General features: G+C 42.9%; 1 protein-coding gene across 4 annotated transcripts in view; it reads left to right on the plus strand.

Moving 5' to 3' along the window:
• TRIM55 (tripartite motif containing 55) overlaps positions 1–26,071 on the plus strand; it is a 490,854-nt gene that overhangs the window by 275,443 nt on the left and 189,340 nt on the right. For all 4 annotated transcript variants that reach the window (XM_086965810.1, XM_086965813.1, XM_086965812.1 and 1 more), the window contains exon 8: positions 6,363–6,559. In XM_086965810.1, the coding sequence (XP_086821936.1) occupies positions 6,363–6,559 (197 nt within the window). The remainder of the gene's footprint in view (positions 1–6,362; positions 6,560–26,071) is intronic.

A 26,071-nucleotide genomic window follows, 5' to 3' on the forward strand; every position in this document is an offset into this window, starting at 1 on the left:
TCCTTAATACCGATTCCTTATGGCCTTGCATTTAAGGAATCAGTAATACCGATTCCTTAAATGCAATGTAGGTAGCACTTAAAACAGTGCACCTCAGCCTTAAGGAATCGCTATTTACCAACAAATCCAAGTTGGTGGTAAATAGCGATTTCCTTTCAAAAAGCATTATTTTGCTTTTTGAAATGTGCCATGTGGCACACATCCATGCCCTTAGGGCATGCATGTGTGCCACATGTGCACACATGCACATTTCAGGGGTTCAACAGGGTGTCCTATGGACACCCTGGGCCCCTTGAAATATCTCCCGGTATTACAGATTTGGTAATACCGAATCGGTAATACCGAATATCCTCACATTCATTTCTATGGGCCTCCAGGCTCATAGGAATGAATTGGTAGATATTCCTTATTACCGATTCGGTAATAAGGAATGTTAAAGATTCAGTATTTTTTACCGAATCATTACCTACATATGAAATACCGATTCCTAAATACTGAATCGGTAACATTCGGTATTTAGGAATCGGTATTTCCAAGTTACCTACATCTAGCCCATAGTCTTCTGTAATCAGCAACATGGTAGAAATATTTCTCTTCATCACTATTCTCATAATGTTAATCACATTATTCTATTTGCTTCTATTAATCATTGCAGCACATGTATTTTACTCAAGAATCACAATGCTTCAATAAGTATTGAAACTGCATGTTGTGTCTGTCTTGTGTATCTCTTTGGGTATGCATAAGTAACTCAGCAATAGGGTTCTAGATCTGTTACCACACTTTCCTTAGGGTGTCAGGGTTGTCATGCTCTGAGGTTGCACATCCATTTGTTAACCTGTAAGGTTAGGGTGCAGATGGTGCACTGTGAACTAGCAGGTCTATAGACCCACATGTCTTAAGGAGTGCTCAAAATACATTTTGTACTGGTCCAACATTTTTGTTGTCCAACAAATGCACAGTTTTACTTGAGAAAGTATAAGCCATACCACACTTCAAAGGTATCTCAACATCTTTATGACAGGAATCTTAGCTGGGCAACTTGTAAATTTCGAGATCACAAAGGACTATAACCCACTGATGTCTATCCTGTAATTAAAATCATAGACAGTGGAAAGAATCAGTAATATGGGTTGTTTAACCGAGGCTGAATCAGTGAACCTCAAGTGGAGAAGAAAGAGGAGACTGTATCACAACTAAATGGTCACTAACTGGTTAGGAAGGCAAGACATCGAGGACATTTATAAGCACCCACTGTCTGTGCAACAGGCATAAGCTGGTCTCATAGAAGATCTAAGACCCTACTTGCTGGGCCACCTCATCCAGGCTCCTTACCCAAGTATTGGCAAGCAAAGGAGGACGCAATACATCATAACAAAACCATTGTTTCCACCAAAAGATCTTTACGTAAGGCTCAGCGAGCACACAAGCAAAACCCCACAGGAAGGTGCACTGAGGCATTTAAGCATATAAGAATACTGCACAAAACCAGTATGGGAGCAGAAGAATGCTATGGATCAAAAGGAATGGTCTAACACCTGCATAATACTTGAGGGAAAAAACAGGCCTGTTTTTGGTAGCATATTAACAAACTAAGAAAAACAGCAAAATTACTGGGGAAAACGGAGTCTTGGAGGGGGCCTGTGTAAGGCACATGAAGGAGCTATATACAGACCGGACCCTCACACCCTACCATACTGAATTGTCAGCAGCAGCAGATTGAAATCAGGCTTCAATCCCAGAACTAACAACTGCTGACATTGCCATTAAAATGATCACACATATGAAAAATGATGAAGCGCCCAGCCAAAATGGCCTTCCAGCTAGTATATTTAAATGTGCCCAAGACGCGTGGTCTAGTTTGATAACCCCTCTCTTCAATCACTCCTTTGTAACATCAATGGTACTGGATGCATGGAGAGGGTGTTTCCTGTGCCCTATATACAAGAAAAGCAACCAGACCAAATCGTCAAACTGCTGCCTAATTGCGCTTTTGGGTCTGGAGGATAAAGCCTATTCTCGCACGTTACTTAAACATCTGGAGGCATGGGTCTTGGAGCATAAAATCCTGCCCTTTTCCAGTCAGGCTTCTGGGCGGCTGCATCTACAGCAGATAACATTACAGTACTATCTTTTTGAGACATCGAGTGATATAAAGAAATCAGCTTCACATTTTAGCTGTTTTATTGACTGTAGTGGAGCATTCACCGGGTTCAGCCGAGCTACCTCATAGAGGAAACTCAAAGCTTGGGGTGCCCCTTTAATCTGTTAAGGGCGATAATGTCATTGTATAGGGGAACATGGGGTCACGTGAAAACGGGAGCCATCACCATCACACCCAAAATAAACACCACCCGCGGCTTAAAGCAGGAGTGCGTTCTCGCACCTCTCCTTCTCAATCTGTACACTTCAGATTTGGGGAAGTGTATGGAGGTCAGTTGCTTAGTAACCCTCAAGCTCAGGACTACTAATCTCCACATCATCCAATATGAAGATGAGATTGTGGGAATGACCACATCAGGGCAGGACTCCAGCGAGCATTCAATGCCCTAAACACTTAAAATGGGAAAAATCAGCCCAAGGCAAACAAGACGTGACAAATGTCATAATTTTCTGAAGATACCAAAATAAAAAGCATGGTACCTGCCACTTGGATAGTATGTCTATTAGTATAATTATCTGAGAGTTTAGTTTGCTGAAAAAACTAAATCTACCACACGTGAAAACTTTGAAAAAGAAATGAGAAGCAATCACTTATGTGATCATCCAACTCAATTCAATCCTTAGTAGTCTGTCAGCTGCTCCTATACTCAGGGTCACCAATTCAAAACTCCTCCCAGCCCTGCCGTAGGGGCACCAAGATTACCCAGGAGCCTTTGCCCAGGTTTTGGAACAAATTCATTGCATTGCCCACAGGAAAATATTTTAGTGCTGCCACGCTATATTTGAGAGTCAAGATTAATAATAATCCACATTTGTAAAGCGCGAGCATTCACCCGTAAGGGTCTCTAGGCGCTGGGTGCCGTCAGGAAGATTAAGAAAGCTATTGCCCAGAGTCACATGGTGCTGGGCTAATCTACTGTCGGCGCCAGGGATAGAACCGTGATCCCCAGATTCCAGAGTCAGTCGCCCTGGCCGCGGGGCCACACCTCTTCCCTATGAAGGATGGCAAATGGGTTGGATAATCAGTCTCTAGACCTTAAAGCTTCTGTATTAAAAAAATATATATCAGGAATACCCCAGCCAACTCACTAAAGGCATATTTGAAAGTCATCTTTGAGACCCCAAATAACCCATGGCACCATTATCTGCAGGGTGCCATTGTGCTCTCCAAACAGAGGAAATGGCTCTAAAGAAAGTGGACTACCCGACACAGCCTGGAAAGGAGTAATACACAGACAACTGAGGGAAATCTCAATGGGCCAGGTTTTGAGTCTGTTAAATAACTTGACATCTGTACATCCTTTCAATAGCTTTTATTTGATGCCGAAGCCGCAACCATACCTTCTGGAAGCTGTAAACGGGCAGGCCCATAGAAAGATCATGTACATGCGTCTTCTAGGATTACCAGTGAAAGACGTTAACCCCACTGGGGACGGCCAAGGAGGGTCCCGGGAATGTAAGTTGTGCACTTACAGGCACGATTTGTGGTGGCACCTACTGTGCTGCTGCCCCAAACTAGATACACCTAGGATGCTATTGTTTAAGCTGATATTTCTGGCCCATAGAAAACGCCTGTGCCAGGAAGCCTCCACGCTATTCTTTACAGAATCTGCTCAATTGGTCCTGTCGAGATATGAGAAATTTGTAAAGGAGTTCAGGTCCAAACTTCGCCACCAAACAGATGGCCCACTTAGTCAAAAGAAAGCCCAAAAGTTTATTACTCATTATTTCACCTAAATAAGACTGCTCAATCATAGCGGGGCTGCTGGGGCTAAGCAGTAAATGGTCAAGCTCAAAGAAATGTATAACTTTGTTTCATTCACTGAGCAGAAAGTGGCCATCACGTAGCCTGGTTTAATTAGTTGGGCTACTCAGGTGCAAAGAGTGTAACTAATTGTGTAATGGTTTAGGCACAGGTCCCGGTATAAGCAAGCACAGGTGCGGCTGCTAGCGGCAAAGCAAATAGTAGTCATAGCACCAGCGCAATCGCACCAAGCTTAAGGCCTGTGGCTAATTGGAAGTCATTTTAGCATCGCAAAACATTAAGGGGGTCATTAGGATCGCGGACGGACTTGAGTCCGTCCTCGACCCCTGAGGAGGAGGGAACGTCCGCAGGGGCTGCGGGGTTCCCTCCGAGTAGATTAGGATGTGACCGCCAGGGTGGTGGTCACATCCTCTATCTTTAATATTGCGGTGGTGCAGCTTCAAGCTGCACCCGCCGCAATGATAAAAATGCATGCATCGTATTTGCATGCACAAAGCAGCAGGCACTGCACAGTGCCTGCCGCTTTGTGCACGCAAATGCAGGGGGGTACCATAGGTACCCCCCATGTGCACCCCCCACACCCCCTTCACCCAGGGGGCCCGCAACGGGCCCCCGAAGTGAAAGTCTGTATGCTTTTCCATGGCGTGGAAAAGCATCTATTCACCACCATCCTAATATGGCTGGCGGTGTCTGATAGACACCGCCAGCCATGTTAGAGCTTTTCTGCCGTGGTCGGAAGGCGACCGCGGCGGAAAAGCTGTGGACGGAATTCCAGACCCACCAGCCATCCTAATTTGGCGGTGGGTCTTTGGAGGCTCCGCAGCGGTTTTTCCTCATCCTCCGGGCCGGCGGTGGCTTCCGCCGGCCTGGAGGATGCGGAAAAACCGCTATCATAATCGGCCCCTAAGTTTTAGATAAGTTTACTGAATTATGTCTCATGGCTTCTATAAGAGCATAATTCTGATTCACATCTCAATACTTTAGGTATGGCTCTTATTGATGCACCATATTTTATTAACGCATTTTGTTAATATATTTTATTAGTACGTTTTAGAGGTAACTTCAATTTTGCTCTGAGTAAAGTTTTCTATCAGCACCATTGCACTTTATTATTGAGCAATCTATTTGTGTTATATGTTACAAAGTTATGTTATTTTCTATTTGAATATGAGGGAAATGGAGGCCCAGCATTGCAATGCATTTATCAATATACCCTAAAAACGTATTATATGAATGCTCATTAAAGGTATAAAGTTGTTTGTGGTTGGCATTGTGCAATGTTTGGTGTTATTTGTAGCTAAAACTTAAAAATTCATATATCCTAGTCCCTGTATTGAACTTTTTGTCATTGAGGGGTCATTTTGTTCATTAAAAAATTCTATATATTTCTAAATTAGAGTGAGAGATTTATTGTATGGTGTTTTTGTCTTTTAGTCTGCTTTGGTACTTCTTTTTCTTACACAGCTTATCCTGTCTACTTTGTGCCAAAGCTACCAGGAGTTGTGGTCACGTTTCAATTACTGTCGCCTTTACTAGACCTTACAGGAATAGTGACATTATTACTAATGTGGATTTTTTATTTGGGGAGGATGGTAGCCCACCACAAGTAATAACGTCAATATTCCTGTGAGGTCAAGTAAAGGCGACATCAATTGAATTCTGAGCTCAACCCCTGGTGGCAATGGCACACAGTAGACATGCTAAACAGTGTAAGAATATATAGATATGTATACTAGCACCAATTATAGGAAAGGCATTTGCTGTTTAATTACTCTGGTGCCAATTGACAAATCTACAGGAAACATTCCAAAGAAAATTTCTCTCTCTTTGCCTCCTTCATGGAAAGTTTCACACTGATCCATCAAGCAGGGGCCAAGAAAAGGGAAGCACCACAACATCTATTTTCTATTTTAATTCCCCTAGAAAAATGTGTTCTCTGATACAGAATAAATGGCTGAACGGAATTACACCAACACTGATAGAAAGTTAGAACTTAACTCAAAGTGTGCTTTCGTTATTTGGTGTGAATCTGTCCATATAAGTATATTTTTATGCCATGCCAGTGAAATGTGGCACAAAAATATGTTATTTGGAGCAAACGTAGTAAGTCTATGACAAATAAATACAATTCTGACAATATGTAAACGTTTATTATGATTATACACTATCCCAACTAGTAAAAAGAACAATTAATAAGCCAGTGTACTGTTCTTAAATAGTATTGGTTTAGATAATTGTCTTACAATAGAGCATAGGGACATTTTTTAGATGATTCGGTGTAATGGATGTATGGTCTTTATCTTTAGGGCCACCCTTTCAGCATTAGTTAGCAATAACAAGGCGATTCTAATTTTGCACACATTTTGGTTTGTAGTAAGATACTCCTTTGTGGTTACCATTCTATCCTATTTTCTCCACTGTTGATGTGTGTTAGATGAGGATGACTATGAGGAAGGAGCAGAAGGTGAAGAGTTTGAAGATGTCCATTCGGACTCTTCGGGAGAAGAGGAAGAGGGTGCAGAGAGGGTATCACAGGAACCACCTCTGACGATCGCAACACCCAACACAGTGTCCGCTTCACCTCTAGTTGAGGAGGCAACATCACCATCCCCAGTAGTTGCTGCTGCTCAGGTAAGGTGACCAAGTAATTTGATTTCCAATAAAAATCTGTAAAACTCTGCTTTAATACCGTCTTTGTGCAATTTGTGAGCTGCACATTAAACAGATATAATCCAGTCTCGTGTGAATAAGCATAATCTTTGGGCAACATTCTGCATTTGAGCAAATAATGCTTTTGCGTTTAATTGATGCAGCGTAGGGCACATAAAATAAACATTTTCAGTCACACAACGACCCCCTCACTTGGAGTGATCTCATTTAGAACAGAAACGGCTCATGATCTGCTACTGCTCCAAACAGGCTCATAATGAGACAGTGGCTTTAGCCAGTGGTGTAGCCCCCACTAGTGCAGTGGCACTGGGGCCAGAGCTCTGATGGTCCCATTGAACGCTGGTAATTGCTGTATTTGCCTACTCCAACAGCAGTCAGTGAGTCATTTTGCTTGCCTGCACCAGCACCCACGACATCCTTGCTATGCTGCTGAATTTTGCTGATCAGCATAGATGAGCCCACATGAAGCAGAAAAGAAAGAATTATTTACCTGCAGAGTTACCATCACATTAATGCTCCTGGACCAAAGGGCTCAATGTATCTTTTCAGACTGACCTGGAAGGGGCGAGAGCAAATGGCCACAGGGCCTTTAAGAAGATGTGGGGCTAGGAATCAGACTGGGCAGGTAGCAGAAGTATATGGCTAAGGAACCTTTACAATTGGTTTGTGGATAGAATACCGAATTATACATTAGTACCTGATAAGTAGATGGTATACTGATCAGCTTGTAATAGGATATTTTGATTTTTAACAGACTTGGGACAGATGTACTATAACTAGTCACAAACACTGGTTGCTATTTACAACCAGTGTTGTTGTGACAAGCGCTGAATTTTGCAAACTGATGCATCTACCAATAGGTCTGTTCGCAAAATTCAAAACTGAAGTGGGTCACAATCTGATTTATCTAATTTCTATTCTGGAGGCAGGTCATAAATTACGATTCACTGTAAATGGAAACAATCATAGGGAAGGTAGCCTGAAAGGTGTGCAGACCACCATTGTGTTTAAATAAAGAAACCGTTTTTTATGCAGCCTATTTTCCTTACAGGAGATAGAACTGCCTTTAAAGAAAAAAGTTTTATTTTTTAAAAGTTTCACTGGGAGTTGGCACACTGCAGCACACCAATTTCAAATAGTAAATCAGTATCCAGTCATAATCCCATTTTAGGGGTGGGTAAAACTTTACACACTCCTAAAATGGGATTCATACATTGCAATATACATTTTTGCTGTCACTGATTTAGAGTATTTGCACCCTAAAAAATGCTTGTATATCTGGCCCTTAATAACCTATCCAGAAGTGAGGAGAGGAGCTCACTTTGGTCTTGAAGCAAGCACAACAACAGTGAGAAAAGGCGTGGCAATGCAAGAGTGTGATATCCATTTGCTTTTATTTAACATAATAGGTGCATTTGTAGAGTGTACGTTCCCCCTTGGAGATATTTTGGCTGTATTTTACTGAGACTGCTGATTATGGTTACCTGTCTCAGTGATACTCATTCTTTAAACCCGCAACACAGAAAGACTAACTGGATCCACCAGGATTCGAACATGTGGCCATCAACTGAGAAAATCGCCACTCTCTCTAGAGAAATAATTGACCTTGAAAACAGAAACAGGAGAGGCAACCTGAGAATATTTGGCTTTCCAGAACAATCAGAGAAAAACTTGGAATCTCATGTTTCTCTTCTTGAACAGTGGATACCACAAGCTTTGGGAATTACCTTTAACCGACCTCATGAAATAAAATGAACACATAGGATTCCTTCAAGGACCATCGCAACATCTAGATCACTGAGACCAATGATATTCTGCCCACTGAAATACCAACACTCAGAAAAAATTCTTGGCCGTGTGAAGAAAGTCAAATCTATTTTCTGGAATTTTGCAAAATAGGAATTTTTTAAGACTATGCAAAAGAGATGGTCTCTAGAAAAAGGGATTCCTTGTACTCAGGAATGATCTCCAAGCCCTGAATATTTTATTCTCATTTGCTGGTCCAAAAAAACTGAGGCTTCTTTATAAGGGTAAAACATTTTTTTCAGGAACCAGCAGATCTCCATACTTTCATTCCCCAAAAACAATAAATGAACAAGTCAATTTGAGCCTAGCACAGAATTCTCATCAACAACATTTGTCTTACTTAAAGATAGTAAAGTGTGTGGGGTTTGCTGAAGGACAAACCCAGGGCCACTGGAAATATGCAGCAGGAGAGGGCCAATATATGTGACAGGGTTAACTGATTTAAAATCATGCTGCATATTTTCTGATATAATTACTTCATTATTTTGCCATTTGTACACTGGATAACACTGCTTGGGCACAGGTTGCACCTCATTAATACCAGTCTAACATCAAAACATAGCAATAAGGAACAGAAAGTTGATCAGTCAACCGGTGCAAAGGGCCTTTCACTCTGCGGCAACTCATGTCTCTGCTTTTTTAATAACTTTTGAACCTTTCAAGGTAGAAAGAATTTTTTAAAAATAAAATCTGCAGTTTGCGCAGCTGATAATGGATTATATGGCGAATGCGGCAGATCCATAACTATGCGAAAAATGCTGTGTTGTCACAATCTCATAATTTCCGTGTCCCTGGCTATACCTTTTGTGTTGATTACCTTCATCATTGTTCACCACATATGTCATTTTATGCTCAGTGGTGATACCCATTGGTCAGGTTTATATGTTGTTAACAGGATGATTTATACTTCAGCAGGTATGCTTTCCTAATCCAAGCTATACTAAGTACAACATATCTTTACATATCACTAAGTTCTACAAACATTGGCTGACATTTTCATCTACACTTCTTTTAGCTTTTTCATGTCTTTCTATGGCCTCTTTCAAACTCCAGCATGCATAGTATCATTCTTTCAAAGTGATATATATACTTTATGACTAACTCTTTAGCCAGTTTGCTTGTTGGCAGTCACAGAACACAGAACTGATCACCCTAATACCTACCCACTTCTCACGACTTTATTGCTGGCTAGTTGTACTACACATACACTGGAAATACACCATTATATAGTGTTCCCCTATTATCTACTAAATTATAAATTGCTCTTTGAATAATAAATCTATCAAAATCGTTTTTCTGAATACTTAAGGATTAAATCATCCTGTTAAAAGAAGTAACATTTTTAAATATTGTCATAAATTGCATGGAGATATAATACTACTATAAGAAACAAAATTGGACGACACTATTGCATGGAATATGCTAGGTCATTGGTATTCTGATCTCACATGTTTGCCAGATTTAGAAAAAAAGAAGAATGGTGTCCTCATCCTCTTTTCAAAACAGGTGGGTTTCAAAATAATTAGCAAAACACATGATAGAGAAAGTAGATGGTTGATTACCATGACAATTAAGGATGGTATGTGGTGAATGTATACACCCCTACTGTGGATTACCGACTATTCTGGCTAGAGCTTAAAAAACAAATTTGTGAGATCCCACCTAATTTCAAGATCATATTAGGAGGTGATTCCTCGATAGAATGTCAACTTGCAAATGTAGACCAGGCGAGGCTCATAAGGAACTAAAAAGCTTATGTTCACTCTATGAACTTTAAGACTTTTGGAGAGTACATAATCCAGCTGAAAGTGTAATTACTTTTTACTCCCATCCACATAATTCACATTCAGGAATAGACTATATCCTAACTAACAACTTTTGGACTCCAGGGTGCTCTAACCATAAAATAGAACAAATATTGATTTCAGACCATGCATAGATTTCCCTAGATATAACTCGTACAAACTTAAATTAAAAAGAGAGCATGTGTAGAATGGAAGAGGAAATAATGATTGACCCTGATTCCAAAGACAAGCCTACACATTCTTCCTCTCTCCTTTCCCTGGAAACATATGGGAAGCTATGAAAGATCCCATCAGGAGTCAATTCAAGTCAATTAAAGTTTTATTTGTTATGGAACTCCAACGGGGTCCAGAAACATACACCAATACATTAAAAAAGACATACTTTGAATATAATAAAATATATATATATATATATATATATATATATATATATATATATATTTTTTTTTTTTTAAATACACCAGTAGATTAAAAAGAGTAGAAAGGGAAAGACATATTATATACACAGTACAACATTTTTCAATGTCCAACCATCAGACGTTACAACATACAAAGTACACGTAAAAAATGGCCTAATAAATAGCCAGAAATGTTTTTAAATATTGATATATCCTACGGCAATCCATTTCATTTGGTGGGGACAAGACAGATGATTGGGCCTCCTGAGCAGAATGTTAATAAATGATGGTCTTAAAAATGTACGCCGGGCCCTTTGTAGTTCCGGGCACACAAATAGCATGTGATTAAGATCCTGAATTTGTAAAGAACACAATCCACAAGTTCTCTCCTCTCTTGATATTTTATCCCATATACCAGTAACTTCTCTTAATGGCAACAGGTTGGTTCTCAAAAGAAGTATCAGCCTTCTAATCCCATGTGGAAGATTCCATGTTAAATAAAGCTGTGGTCTATTCCCTACGGCACTCCCACAGACCACCTCTTTGCGGGATTTAGATTGACTTAAGACAGTATCTCTAGCCATGCTAATCGAGATTACGGACGACTTTAAAAATAACTTCAATGCTGGTTTGGCATAGGAGAATCACTATGTAAACTGAGCCCACATGGATCATTTGCTTGAGCAAAGGAGCTAAAGAATGCCGATTGATCCTTTAATTTGTCAATTTCCATTCTCAAGGCGGCCCTAAGGGTGACCTCGTCCCCCCAAAATAGAGAATTACCCCGCCTCAGAACCGCTGACAAGGATAAAATATATAAAGAAACTAGACAGAATTCCAAGCGTAGAACATGTGGGGCAGCCAGAGAATTTAAATTACAAATTTGGTGGAAAATCCGGCCTTCAGCCTTATCAAAAGCAAGCCAATAGTTCATATCCAGTACTTCTGCAGCATATGTTAGTGAAGGAGGAATTTTACCCTTAAATACTGACAGAACATGACTAAAACAGCATCTCCCACAGGATTTATAAAATCTGTTTAAAGCTCCAGCCTGGGAGGCAGCCTTACCAAAACACTGTTTGATATGATCTGAATCTCGCATATTTTTTTTTAAAAAACATCCCCAGATACAAATATGAATCAAGCCCCAACAACCACTTTTACCCTGTCTTTATTCTAAGACCTTTTTTGAGGAAGACAAAAATTTTGCTTTTAGCAATATTGATTTTCAAAAAATGGTTTTCTGCATATTTAGTTAGGGCGTCCAGACGACATTGCAAGTCAATAGGAGTTAAGTCAAAAATTGCAACGTCATCTGCATATAATAAAGAACAAATGGACATTGTATCAATTCTAGGTGAGTTTAACACGTGGGGAGATCATATATATAAAAGGAGAACAAAAGAGGGGCCAACAGGCAACCCTGCTTAAGCCCATTATAAGTCTTAATCTTACAAGATAAACCCAGCGAGCCTCCCATCAGCACTTGGCACCAGGTGTCTGTATGTAATTGTATGATGAGGCCCAAGAGGTGGTGTGGCATACCAAGATGGAAGAGCTTTCTCCACAGCATTTGGCGATCCACTTTATCAAACGCCATGGAAAAGTCTATGAATGCCTTCTAAACTGGCATACTTCGTGAGAAAGCATATTTCTCTACAATGGTCAGGACAACCGCAATATTGTCCAGGGTTCCATGGTTCTTTCTAAAACCAGCTTGTTCTGGTGGTAAGATATTCTGGTCATGGGCCCATTGCTGCAGGTGACTTAGTATACTTTTTGCAAATAATTTACCCGATGCGTCCAACAGCGCAATCTGTCTAAAACTAGTAGGTAAAGTTTTTACTCGTTCGAAAGCAGATATTAAATAATGGCGCTAAAAAGGCTACCCATGCAGCTGATTCCTTTTTTTTGTGTCATAATTTTTTATTGGAGTTCAAAGATAGGCAATTTCATAATTAACACAATTGGGATTCCCCTTGTGCGCCAGAGGTTCTAGCATTCTTTATGTAACCCACTACTTCATCCCTTAACGGGGGCCATATTCCAGGAAATAAGACTCCTTTATAGCGGGCGTCATAAAAGGTACTGAACTGTTGTTTTTATAAAGTAGTGCGATATAGTCCACCCACTCCCTTTCTGGGATCGGAATAGGGAGAGCCCTTTGTCTTGAGTCAAAATATTCAACAATCAGGTGCCAGTACTTTCTTGAATCTTTGGCTCTTGCAGCTTCTCTCAACCCAACCCATTTAGCGTCAAACTCCCTTCTCTTTTCTCTAAGTTTATAACGACTTCTTATTCGCTTAAGGTGATTAATTTCCTGCTGTTTGCCCCTAGATAATTGTAAATGTTGTTTTCGGACTACACCGTTAATTTCTTGATTTAATACTTTCAGCAAGGGCATACAATGATTTAGCAGGTGGGGAACAGTAGATTCAGAGCTTAAATTTTTTATCTCCTCCATTTGGGCCTCAAAGAACTGTATATTATTGGCATAAGCATAACCCTGCTGTTCCACATAAGTTTTCATCACAATCACACCTACGTCGGAGGTATTTTTAATGTCCAAAAAGAACGTCCATTTGCTTTTTTAAAAACCACAAAGCCATGGCTCGAGTTCCCTCAATCCGGTGTGAATAGATTGAAGGCCATTGTCAAACCTATTACGCTGTGGTCACTCCATACAGTCGGAGAGACAACTGGGTTTTCACAGGCCCCAAACATTTGATAGGAGACAACCACATAGTCTAATAGGCTCTGTGTTTGATGGGAATGGAAAGTTAATTGTGATATTTTATCGACAGGCACCCTCACGTTTAAAATGACCAAAACCGTATTTCTGATGCTATCAAGCAGGAGAAATCCCAGTTTGTGTGTTTTTATTTTATCCGGTAGTAAAGAATCTGGAATATGCCAAATGTCCTCTTTATCCGTAGTGGCATAAATCTCTTGTGCAGAATTGGAGATTTCCGCTTTTAGATCTCCCACTAGTACCACTAAGTGGCATTCTTCCATGGTAGCTATCTCATGAATATATAAAAAGAGTGTGCTCAACAAATGGTCGAAATTTCTCCCAGGAGGGATATATAGATTTGCCACCAGGAAGAAGGTAGGCCTACCAGACTCTCCCAAACATGCCAGCTTCAGGCAAATACATAGATTTGATGGATGGCAAAAGACTTTCTGAATCTAGTTAATTGAATTCTTAAGCAAAATGGAGACCTCCCTGCTAGCATGTCCCCTTTCGGAGTGCTTAGCGTGACAGGAGAAAACAAAGAAGCCACCACAATCAAAATCTTTGCACGACCAGGTTTCTTGTAAACATATAATTAAAGGATTCAAGGATTTTAAAAAGTTCAATTTTTCCTCTTTATGACCCATTCCAAGAAAAAAGTACCCCCCGTCTACCTAAAGAAACGCTTCTTTCTACTACCGAACAGTTGGTATTCAGGGATTTAGCAACCCAACTCCACTGGGCTGAATCATCTTCTATATCTTGGGCCCTGCAGGCAACTGCGGTATCTGACACCAGATATATTAAGCAACCCCTTTTGTCTAATGAGACCATAATTTTTGGGGCATTACACAAGGAGTACTCAAAGTCGGGCCCATAGTGTCTAACACCACAGAGTTACCTGCCCACGAAGCTTTTGGACACTGAATTATGGGTCACATAGTAGGATATTCATCAGATTCTAGTTCAGGCGTTATATCTAGCCCTCGTTTCAGGAAATGCTCACAATTCTACATAACCAAATTTGCCACAATCAGGGAGCAAAATGTGACTCTAGAGTAGGGAAAGCTCTCATGCAGCTTAATCTTCACGTTTAGAATATCCCTACTTTCTATCTGCTTTAGTGCCTCTATTTCTGAGAAAAAGTGAGAATGAATCCTCTATTTACCGGACAGGATTCGTTATCAAATAACCAAATAAAATCCACAATGGGAGATGAAACATTCTGCACCACATTGTCATTCTTTACAGCATCTCTTGGGGGAATCCATAGAGGCACCCTATCACTACGACTAACGGCTTGTAAACCATCATTGGGCTGAGTCTCCAAGTGCGACACTATGGTGGCTGTGGGGACCTCTGACTTTCTATTAAACAATGCTGTTGTCCCTGTGGTCTGGTGTATGGGAACCCCACCTTCCATTAGCGTTCCCCTTCTCGAAGGATCGCCTAGCTCGCTAGTCAGGAGAGAATGAGGTACTCGTGGAGAATTCAACAATAGGCTTGATGGAATTGCTGCTGTTCCAGTAACCCCATCTCTCCCGGCTGGTGTCAAATGTACTGTAATGGGTTTCTTGGGGGCACCGTCCTCAGATGGCGGTTTGGGACCTTCCCTCCTCCATTAGAGTATGAATAGCACTCTGGCTATCAGGGATCTGTGGAAAATACAGTTTTCGTTTAGGGAATAGTCTTGTCGTTTTATGTTTCTTTTTCATATTTTCCCCTTTGAGGTTTATTGTGAGACCTCCCCTCTTCCCTGCTTTTGACCCTCCTTTCTCCAATGAATTAGGGGGATGGGCCTGTGAGGCAGATGGAGTTGGGACCTCCCCCGCCATCTCTTCCCTGCCCACTCGCCCAACATGACCCCCAATTTTCTCATCTTTCTCGATATCTCTACTGACCCCCTTTTTACCCTTAGTGAACAAAGGGAAACATTTTAGTATTTCATTTCCCAGAGGGGGACCCACTTCTGCCTGCCCAAATAGTGAGCTTAGGCCCTGCCTTTCCTTTTCAAGATTATACAAGGGTTCGATGCGGGGCAATAAGAAAAGAGGTATTCCCGCTTGAACTTACGCATCTCTTTTCTCTTCCCGGGGAGCAGGTGAGAGAGGCCTAACATCTATCTGTATCTTAAGTGAAGGTTTGATGGTGTCAAATTTTGTTACCTTTTGCACTTCAAACAATATTACAGAGATCCTTTCCAACATATGATCTGAACTTAATACAGATTTCTCCAGTAAAGACAAAATGGGACTTATTATTCTTTCAATACAAAGAAAATATTCAGAAGGCACACATCCCTCTCATTTCCCAGCTTCGGTTGTGAACAAGGAAGGAATACATCATGAGCATCATAAGCAGATTCCAAAGAGGTACCTATCAAGTGACTTGAGCTGCAGTATAAAAGAGGCAAAGAGACACGCCTAGGGGAAGAGCTTACAATTGGGGTATTCTTTTCCTTGAATCTGCTCGTTGGATAAATGTCCTTATCAGCATGATCATGAGGGACTCCCCAGTCCCTTGTTTGGGCTTCTATGTCAATGTCTGGAAGTGTAACATCTTCCCTTGGATTTAATTGTTCCCGTACCGTTGCCTTCTCAACCATAGCAGAAACATCTCCCCCGGAGTCCTCCCGGAATTCTCTGGCACACCATGACACACCATCATCACTTGTTCTCTTGCCAGTGCCCCCCTGCACCGGAGAGACAACATTGTACAATTTGAGTTTACCCTATTCAAGGGAGTGGTTTGCCGACTCTGCTGGTTGACAAGATGTTCTGAACCCAACTTTAAATACAAGACAATGTACGATGCGATGGATGTGCCAACAGGTGGGTGCTCTAGCTTTAATTTGTTTGAGGAAATGTGTTGCTGACTCTGCTGGCTCCAGGTTTGCACATAAGAAAGTGTCAGATGACTGCACGCTTAAGCCGTCCTCAGCACCTAAATTCGCAGGACTTTATCTGGCCCCCAGCAAGACCACAAGAGTCCCCCCGTACTTCCCTCATAGACGGGGGGGGGCGTTACTAAGAGGGACTTGAAAAAACAGACCTTCTTGACCCAATATTGCCTCCTCAGGAGCAGCCCGGGGAATTTTTCAAAAAAAGCCAGTAATGGCTGGGTGGGATTTATAGCAGAGATGCTGTAGATGTCTAGACCCGCTATATGACTCCTTAATTTACTTGTACGGCTTGGTGAGGGGGAAAGTACACGCCTAGAATGTAATTTTTTGGAAGTCATCTTGCACCAGCTTACTTGACTATCAGAATAACTCTTACCTCCACTTAATTGCTTATTCAGTGATTCAGTGATTTCAGTTGTCGACCTCCCCCCGCTGGTCAGAATCTTACGGCTACAAGGCCTCAAAGCAGGTTCAACTAAGCGACTGCTGACCAGCTGGGGAGCTGAGAACGACCAAGGCCCGTTCCAAATGTTTCCAGGGGCTTAGACCGGACAAACGGGGTAGGAGGAAGGGGGGTGGGGGCGGCCGTGGTTTGGACTATGGAACTGCCCTGCCAACCCGACTTCCCTCTGCCCAAAAAGCCAAAATGTCTGATGCGCCATCTATTTGGGAGCCTTGGTGCAAACGGCGGTAAATAACATAGGAGTCGAGACCTTATTAGTCCTCCTGGGGACTCCTAAGACTCCTGCGTGTTTTGCCAGTGAGTGGGGCCTCAGGACAAATGCAGGTCAAACGCAGCTGCACCCAGAACTAACTGGGCACACCGAGGCGCCTCCGCGCTGCTCCGAGCATGCTCTCTACAGCTGAACTCGCTTTATGTTGGATAGCCCCCTGCCGACAGTCACTACCTCCAAGAGCTGTTCTCCAGGAGCCAGCCACCTTGGTCTCGCTGCTTCTCTCTGCTTTCTCTTATTTCTGCAGCTGGGGCAGCTGGCGGAATTGCGAAGAACAGCATGTATCAGCGCTGAGCCCCTGCTCTGCTCTGGTTCGTCTCCCCTCCCCCTCTGATCTACGCCCGGAAATCTCTGCTCCGGTCCCAGCTCCGGCAAATCTCGGGCAAGTAACATGAGCACTCCCCTACCCCCTGCTGTTGGGGGGTCTCCAAGGTCTCTAAGGTAAGGTGTTGCGAGGTACTGCAAAGTGCTGGCTGCTCTTCAGCTTCGCTCCGCTGCTTGGCTCCGCTGCTCGGCTGCTCAATTCCCATCAGGGGTCAAATGATAAACATATTGTCAAATAAACATAAAGCGAATAACAAAAGACTAAACGATTGAGAAAGGGAAATCAAAAAACATGAATACTGATTAATTAGAGGCTCCTCATCCGAAATGCTAAATACTCTAAAAACTTTTAAATATTAATACAATAAACTGATCAGTAGCAGAGCCCATGGAGGTGTGGGCAAAAAGGCTAAAACACTCTGTGAACGCAATAAGGCAGACAAAGCACATGCCAAATACCTTAAAACTATAAATACAATCTCTTCTATTAGGGACATAAAATATGAACTGGGAGAAACTACAACAGATATCAATCAAGTTACGCAAATTCTCCATAATTACTTTAAAAAACGATATAACCTTAATACCAAAACAACCACTGATGCTTTCCAAAACGTCCTAAATAATACTAAATTAACAAAACTAACTGAGGAGGCACAATCAAAACTTAACAAACCGATTAAAGAATATGAAATTATTAAGGCTATTAATTCACTTAAAAAGGGTAAAGCTCCAGGAACTAACAGTTTCCCTGCCAGCTTCAATAAATATGTCACTCCCCAGTCATTTGGAAATACTATTAACACACTATCCGCCACATGCATCAAAGTCCGGTTTTGCGATTCCTAATTTGCGATTTTTACCGAATCGCAAATAAGGAATCGCAAAACGGGATGCATGATTGAAAGTGCATAAAATTTGCGATTTGGTAAAAATCGCAATTTTTACCGAATCGCAAATATTATGCGTATTCCAATTTGCGATTTCGCAATTCCCATTGATTCCTATGGGCCAAAAGGCCCATAGGAATCAATGGGAATTGCGAATTCGCAAATTAGAATTCGCAAAATGTTGATGCATTCCATGGGTGCAGGGGGGTCCAAAGGACCCCCCCGTGCACCCCTGAAATGTATTTTGAAGTGCATGTTTCAAACACACATGTCCTAAGGACATGTGTGTCTGTAACATGACAGTGTTTTGAAATGCAAATTAGAGCATTTTAACACATTTTCGCAAATTACCACGAGGTTCAACCTCGTGGTAATTTGCACCCCCTATTTGCGAATTCGCAATTTTAAAATGAATCATGCATTGCTTTTAAGGAATCGCAAATTTGCGATTCCTTAAAAGCAATCGCATTTTTGGACTTCGCTAAAAATACAGATTTCACCAAAAATGCTTGATGCATCCCAGAAACGGCCGAATTTTGCGAGTCGCACCGTTTGCACTTCCTAAATAGGTTGATGCATGTGGGCCTTAGCGCCTACTGATTCGACGAGTCCTAATTTCTCGGAAACCATAATAGTAGTGATCCATAAAGACAATAAAGACATTAAAGATCCCCTAGACACCAGAAACTATAGACTTAATGTCCTTATTGAACGTAGGTTGTAAAATATTTACTAAAATCTTAGAATTCAGACAAAAGGAACATCTTAACACCTTGCGTGCTCATGACGGGCTCAGCTCGCCATGAGGCACGGTGGCGCTGTGCTCATAACGAGCTCAGCTCGTCATGAGCACAGCGCCACCGTGCAGCGTGATGAGCCGAGCTTGTCACAAGCACTGTGGTGCTGCGAGCGGCCCCCCTCCCCCCGCACCGCAGGGGAATTAGCCCCGTGGCGAAGGGGCTAAATAGCTATTTCACCCATCACAGACAGGTTTCCTTTAAGGAAGAATGGTCAGGGATAATATTCGACTATTCTCACATTTAAATGAAAAGTCAAAGCTATTGCCTTCACCTTCAATGGCTGTGACCTGCAAAGTGGAGAAAGCATTTGATAACATCTCGTGGATGCTTCTCAGATCTGTGATTAGGAAATTCAACTTTGGCCCAGTGTTCAAAACAATGATATTTGCCTTATATGCTAACCTGACGGCACGAATTAGAATCAATGGCTCCCTATCTGAAAAATTCCAATTGAAACAAGTACCCGGCAAGGATGCCTTCTTTCGCCACTGCTATATATTATTGACAAGCAAACCCTTACTTATAAACGCATGTAAAAATACAAAAGTTAAGGGCATCCAATTTTACTCCTATATCCATAAGTTTGCAGCTTATGCGGATGACGTCCTGATATTTTTGAGTCAAGCTCAAAATGCGATCCAGAAGAGCCCAGAAATAATTGCAGAGTATGCAAAGGTTTCCGGCTACACCTTAAACATGGATAAAAGAAAGGTCTTTCTTTTAAATACACACTGCAGATCAGACGTCACTCCCCATACTAATCTGAAATGGCAACCTACCAAGCTGAAATATACATGGCCATAGTTTCACAAAGCTCTTCAAGCAACAACAAAAAACATTTATTAAGATACCTTAAATACATTCCAAGCTATGACTGACTGTCCCCTAAATATGTTATCCGGAGGGGTAGATTATAATGTGTAAAGATGATGATTGCCCCTAAAAATTAATGTTGTCACTAGTATGTTAATATTTTATCATGCTATTAACTAGATGAAAGTATCTCAAGTCCATGATATCCCATCTCCCCTCCCAACCAACTCCACTCCATTCCATTACCTGATATTATCATATCTAGAAGCTATTTCCAATAATTCAAGCAGTTGCTAGGCTCTATATTTATCTTTTTACTTCTCTGTATCTCCCTCCGTTCCTTTACTTATGTTACTTCTATTCAACTAGCGAACAAATGGTGTATGCAACCACCGGGCACTGGGTACATGAGGAGCATGTGCGCATGTGCATGATATGCCCATCAGTGCTGGGTATGTGTTGCCCTGTATGGAGGTGCAGTACACCTTACTGGCCCCTGAGTATCTTCCTTTACATCAAAATTGCAATTTCTTGCACGGGATAAATGGTAATACCTGGGCATATGCCAAGTTCTGGGACACACCCGCCTGTTGTGAGCTGTCCATCATACTTGCCACCTGCTGCTAGAGAGGTCTAATATTTCATACTGGCACTCAGATAGGGTGTGCCACCGTGTCAGAGTTCCCATGTTACGTCTATATTAATGTCCTTATAAATAGTTTTGCTGTGTAACGTACATCACAAAAATGGGTGGCCTGCAAAATGGTTCATAAACTTTCATGAAAGCAGTACAAAGTTGATGTATGAACTCCAGAACTGATTTTCTTTCTGTGTTCAACGACCCTTTGGTTCACTGGCTTCATTGCCTCCTCGATGTGATGGTCAGAGGAGGAATGGGCTTGAAATGAATCATTATAGCGAAGGTGCCTAAAAACTAACAGGTAGATTCATCAAGCAAAATAGCGATCGCAATAGCTGCGAAACAGCGATTGCGATTGCAATTTTCCACTCCCGCAATTCATCAACTACCAAAGCAGAAAATAGCGAATTCACAAAATAAAGAATCGCAAAACCAATTGCCAACCCACATTGTGATTCGGTAACAGCGATTTCCCACAATCTTCTGCGATTTATTTTGCGAAATCTCAATATATTTGCGGGTGATGTCCTGCTGCGACACCATTAGTTGGTTATTTTGCTTCACTGCAGACGTCAGCTCCTGCACACTTTCCGTCAGCTGATTATTATTGCGTGCAGTTTTGTATAACTGCAGCTGCATGGCTGTCATGTGCAAGTGCTTGCGGTGCACAGCTAGCATACAGGACTCTATTCCGAGCCCTAGATTTTGGGCCTGTTGCTCCCTGTCTGGTCGTGTATTCACGGTGCGCTGCTGCCTCAACCGGCCGCTTGCCTGGGACCGCACAGTGGCTGTGCGGCGTGTCTGCCTCCTGTGTGGTGGTGGGGTCTGATCCACTGCCATGCGTGACGCCTGGGGTGGTGGAACTGCTCCTGTGTCTGCAGGGGTGGCCCTGCACATTTGTGAAGGTGCTGGTACTGGTGCAGGTGCAGGTGCGTGGGACGGTCCACGTGCTGGGACTGTCTGGCTATCTCCCTCCATCTCATCCGGAGGCTCCGCAATATGGAGTGCCTCGCTGTCTGTGGTCTCTGCATCTGCGGCACCTGTGATGTGAATGAATGCATGATTAACACCTTGGCTGCTGTGGTTATTTTTCCCCTGTGCTGAAAAATTCAGGATGTCATATATTCATGACGAGCTCAGCTCGTCATCAGCACACGACCACCGTGGCTGATGACGAGCTGAGCTCGTCATCAGCATCGAAGGGGTTAATGATATGATTCTGGCATCTGGGATGTAGCAACATGCATGCAGACATGCATCCCCTGACTGGCTTTAGGGGTATGTTTCACTTGAATGTTCTGGATGTGTGTGGCTCTCAGGGCACATTGTCAGTCTACAGGTCCCATAATGCAATTGGGCGTTTGTGATTGGCAGGGACTGCATTACTGGGTTTACCAAATGGCTGACTATGGAGGCATGGGCATTTTTAGGGTACGGGGTCGCACTTGCATTGTTCTTAACTTGTGACTGGTGTCTGTCTCTGGAGGTGTCCAGCTGAGTGATCACCACGCAGGCTGCAGGGTTGATGGTGTCCTCCACCAAGTCCTCCAGTGGTGTGTTAACCGCAACTGTGGACTCTTCTCCTCCCGTGGCCCCTCTCTCCCCCAGCCTCTCCGCAATGCGTTCTTTGGCATGACCTCTAAGGTCATACCACCTCTTCTTGAGGTCATTGATTGACCGCTGGGTCACTCCTATGGCGTTGACCTTCGCCGTGATGCGCAGTCAGATGCGCCTTCTGTCAGCCTCGGCCACCTTCCTGGAAAGCTTTCCGAACAGCTTGTCATGGTCCTTGCTGACCCCCTCAATCAAGTACTCCAACTCTTGTTCTGAGAACTTGATTTTCCTCTTCCTTCCAGTTTCACTGCCTCCTGCTGCATCCTGGGACATTGTGGTTGCAATGTGTGTCCTGTCTTGGATCTGCAAGGTGTGTCTCCTGGAGCTCAGTGCTGTGCCTCCTCCTCAATCCAGCTCTGTGTTCCAAATGAGTCATGGAGCTGCCTGCTTCCTGGTTGTGATGTCATCATTGTGCTCAAAATGCGACTTCCCGTTTTTGCGATCTCGCAATTTGCGAGATCGCTATTTGCGATTTCGGTAATTGCGGAAATCGCAATTTCGGTTTGGGAAGCAGGCGATTCTGCGAAATAATAGTGATTTAAGGAAAACCGCATACGGCGATTGCGGGAGATTGCGAATCGCACTTTATTTCCGATTTTGATGATGCATCCCATTCTGCGAATTTTAAAATAGAGATTCGGTATTTTTCGCTATTTGGAATTCGCAGAAATGGGTGCTTGATGAATCTGGGGGTTAGGCTTTTAATATAAAACTGGGTCACAATCCAATCAGGTTTTTTTTTATTGTGTTTTGAGCATATGCCATAGCAACAGATATCGCCAATAATAGCACAACCTAGCATTTGTGGTGCGCACGTATTACCATAAATGGGCAGTAAGGCGCTCTCTTTCATGGTGTCAGACTGATAATCACCAAATTGACAAATTTCCCATGCATGGTTAGTGTGAGCGTGCTGTGGCTGACTGAGCAAAGGCTGTCTGGATAGCTTCAAACAGAAACGAGGCCACTGTCAGATGACGTGATGACGCACAAATATCCCTACAACAGTTGGAATGTCAGGATTCTTGTTAAACAAACGGCTACCACATCACAAATGTCTTCAGAATATTGTGCCAGTCGTAATTTGAATGGCACAATGAAACTGGTAAATTGACCTCAATTTAAAGGACATTTGCAGTTAAAGAATTATTAGGTGTATTGCCCGAACCAAAACCTCTTGTATCATAGGTGCCATTAATACATTCAGTGATGCTCAGGGAGAGAAATACATGGATTCTGAGCAGAATACCTTGTGAAACGGAGACGAGTACCCCTTTCTTTAGCAAGACGCCCTTCTTGGGGGTGCCACCCCTTCTGGAAATATCTTCCAACCCCTAACACGCAGTGCACACATGGAAGTCAAATGTCGCTATAAACTCCCAGGGCGCCAGTCTTCTAGCAGACCTGCATCCAGTGATTCACCTTCGCTCATGGTGCTTCTAACACCTCCCCATCTACAACTCACATTGACTGACTATAAAAGCATCCCTTTCCCGATAAGCTTTTGCTCCCATTGACTTCAGGGGCAGAGCTTCCAATTGTTCAGCATCATCTTCATAGCAATGGGTCACCTCCAGAAGCAAAAATGGATCGACCTTATGCATCACACTTCTAAAAACACATGTTGACCTCTGTTGCCTTCAGTAGCGCCATCTTCCACACTTCTACATTACACTCTCAGCAAGGGTTCGCCCACTACCTGAAAGCATCTCCCAACGAGAATTCACCACCATTAATGTTAATGGCATCATAGTGCAGCATATCGCACTACCAACAAGGATTTACCTCAATTGACGTAATTGCATTAAACTACCCAGTTATTCCAGCACTGGGTCACCTCCATTGACTTCAAGTGCGTCATCTTCTCACAAAACCTTCATTAATGCTTGCTACTGAGTGGGCCCATTAATTTTGCAAATTAGTTGGGGACATTAATGATAGTTTTTAAACTCAATTTTGTTGGCATTTTACAGATGTTACACTTTCACACAGCATGTCCTGGAGCAATTTTACATCACTCTTTTTTTTTTTCTTAAACCGTTTTTATTAGCATTTTTCTCCAAAAACTGAACATTGCAGTCATCTCTACAATAAAGTGCACTTTGTATTTCCCCCCTGCTCCCGCCGACCCCCCGTTCATTACCCATATTGAAACATACAGTTCACATACAAAAGTGATCACAAGGTGGGCTCTCCACAGTATCATCAACATTACAACATTACAATTATCATAAAATCTCTTTGTCCTCCAATATGCACCTCTCGTAGTGAACCATTATAGTCCGGCATCCAGTCCGTGATAGCTTCTCCATTTCCCCCACACTTTTCGGAACGTCCTAGGACACCCCCTTGCTTTGTATGTAACTCTCTCAGCCATCATATACATATCAAGGCCTCCCCTCCATTCTTCCAGAAGTGGTATCTTCGGTGCCCCCAATATTTCGCAATGTCCCTCTTGGCCACTACTAAGGCCAGTACCTGGAAGGTCAGCAGAGGGCATGGAAGATCCACATCGATTGTCATGCCCAATAGAGCCAGCTTGGGGTCAGCCTGTAATTGACTCTCCAGTACTGCTGACAATTCCGTAAAAACATCTGACCAGTACCCCTGTATTTTGGAGCATGACCACAGAACATGAAAGAAATCCCCCCTGGGGTCCTGGCATCGCAGGCATTTAGCATCGTCTGTCTTCCCCATCTTCTGGAGCCTCACTCTATCAAAGTAGGTTCTATGTAAGACGTTAAATTGGATAAGGCGGAGTCAAGATTTAACTGCTGCCTCTCTGGGATGTGTTAAGACCAGTTCCCAATCAATGTCCTCCATGCCTCCCACGTCCGCCTCCCATTGTTGTCGAAACTTGGCCAAGTCCCCCAACATGTTATTCGTGAGGGTCTTATAAGTTAGAGATACCGCCTTCTGCTGGATGTGTTCCTGTAGGAGCCTGCCTTCAAGTGGGGCGAATTCTGCCAGGTCTACGGTGTCAATATTCTGGGCTCCCCATGCATGTTTTAATCTAGTGTATTTGTACCTCTGTGTGGGGTGTAGGCCGAATTCTGTGGTCAGAGCCGCAAATGTTTTCAGTTGCCTTTTGGCAATTACATCCCCCAACGTAGAGATCCCTATGTCGTCCCACCTCCTGTAACCCGTTAATTTGTGGAGCTCCGTCAGCCACGTGCAGTGCCAGATTGGTGTTTGTTTCGTTGGCTTTCTGTCCCACCCCATGCGTTTCGTGGATGCCCTCCAGGCTAGAAGGGTAATTTCGGTTGCCGGTAGAAGACGTTTCTGGCCATGTCCCCCATATAGATAGGAAAGGATGTGTCTGGGTGCTAGTTTGTGGCGCTCTAGTGCATAAGAGGGATGGTCTGCCTGTGCGAGTATCCATTCGTTGATCGGGGCCAGATGTTCCGCCCAGTAATATGCTTCCAGATTCGGGAGCGAAATCCCCCCACTATATTGGTGCCAATGTAGGGTGATCAGGGCCAACCTAGGTTGTTTACCCAGCCATATAAAGGCACGTAGGTCCGCATGTATCTTGGGGAAGACTTTTGGTGGGAGGGGATAGTACTCATTTTGAAGGGCGAACAAGTACTTGGGGAGAATAATCATCTTGTACATAGCCGCTCGGCCTAGGAGAGTGAGTGGGAGTAGTCTCCAGCGGTCCATTTCTGCAATGGAGTTCACCATGATACGCTCAATGTTACGGGTGTATGAAATATGTCTATCCAGGGTGAGGTAGACCCCCAAATACTGAATGCCCTCCCTTGTAGTGAGCAGCCTTCCTGGAAGGTCCGATCATGTATCTCTCCCTGCGGGGTCGTATAAGACCGACTTATGCCAATTTATCCGGTATCCGGCATGGTTGCCGTACATTTCCAGTTCGTGAAAGAGCTGCGGGATCGACGTCTCCGGTGAAGTTATATATAGAAGTACGTCATCCGCATATAGCGAGATCTTTTCCTTGCTCACATCTCCTTCGGTCCGTTGAAATACCCTGATGTCCGGATTCTGGTGAA

Source organism: Lissotriton vulgaris, chromosome 4_1 (genome assembly GCF_964263255.1).
Source record: "Lissotriton vulgaris chromosome 4_1, aLisVul1.2, whole genome shotgun sequence".
Classification (NCBI taxonomy): Eukaryota; Metazoa; Chordata; class Amphibia; order Caudata; family Salamandridae; genus Lissotriton; species Lissotriton vulgaris.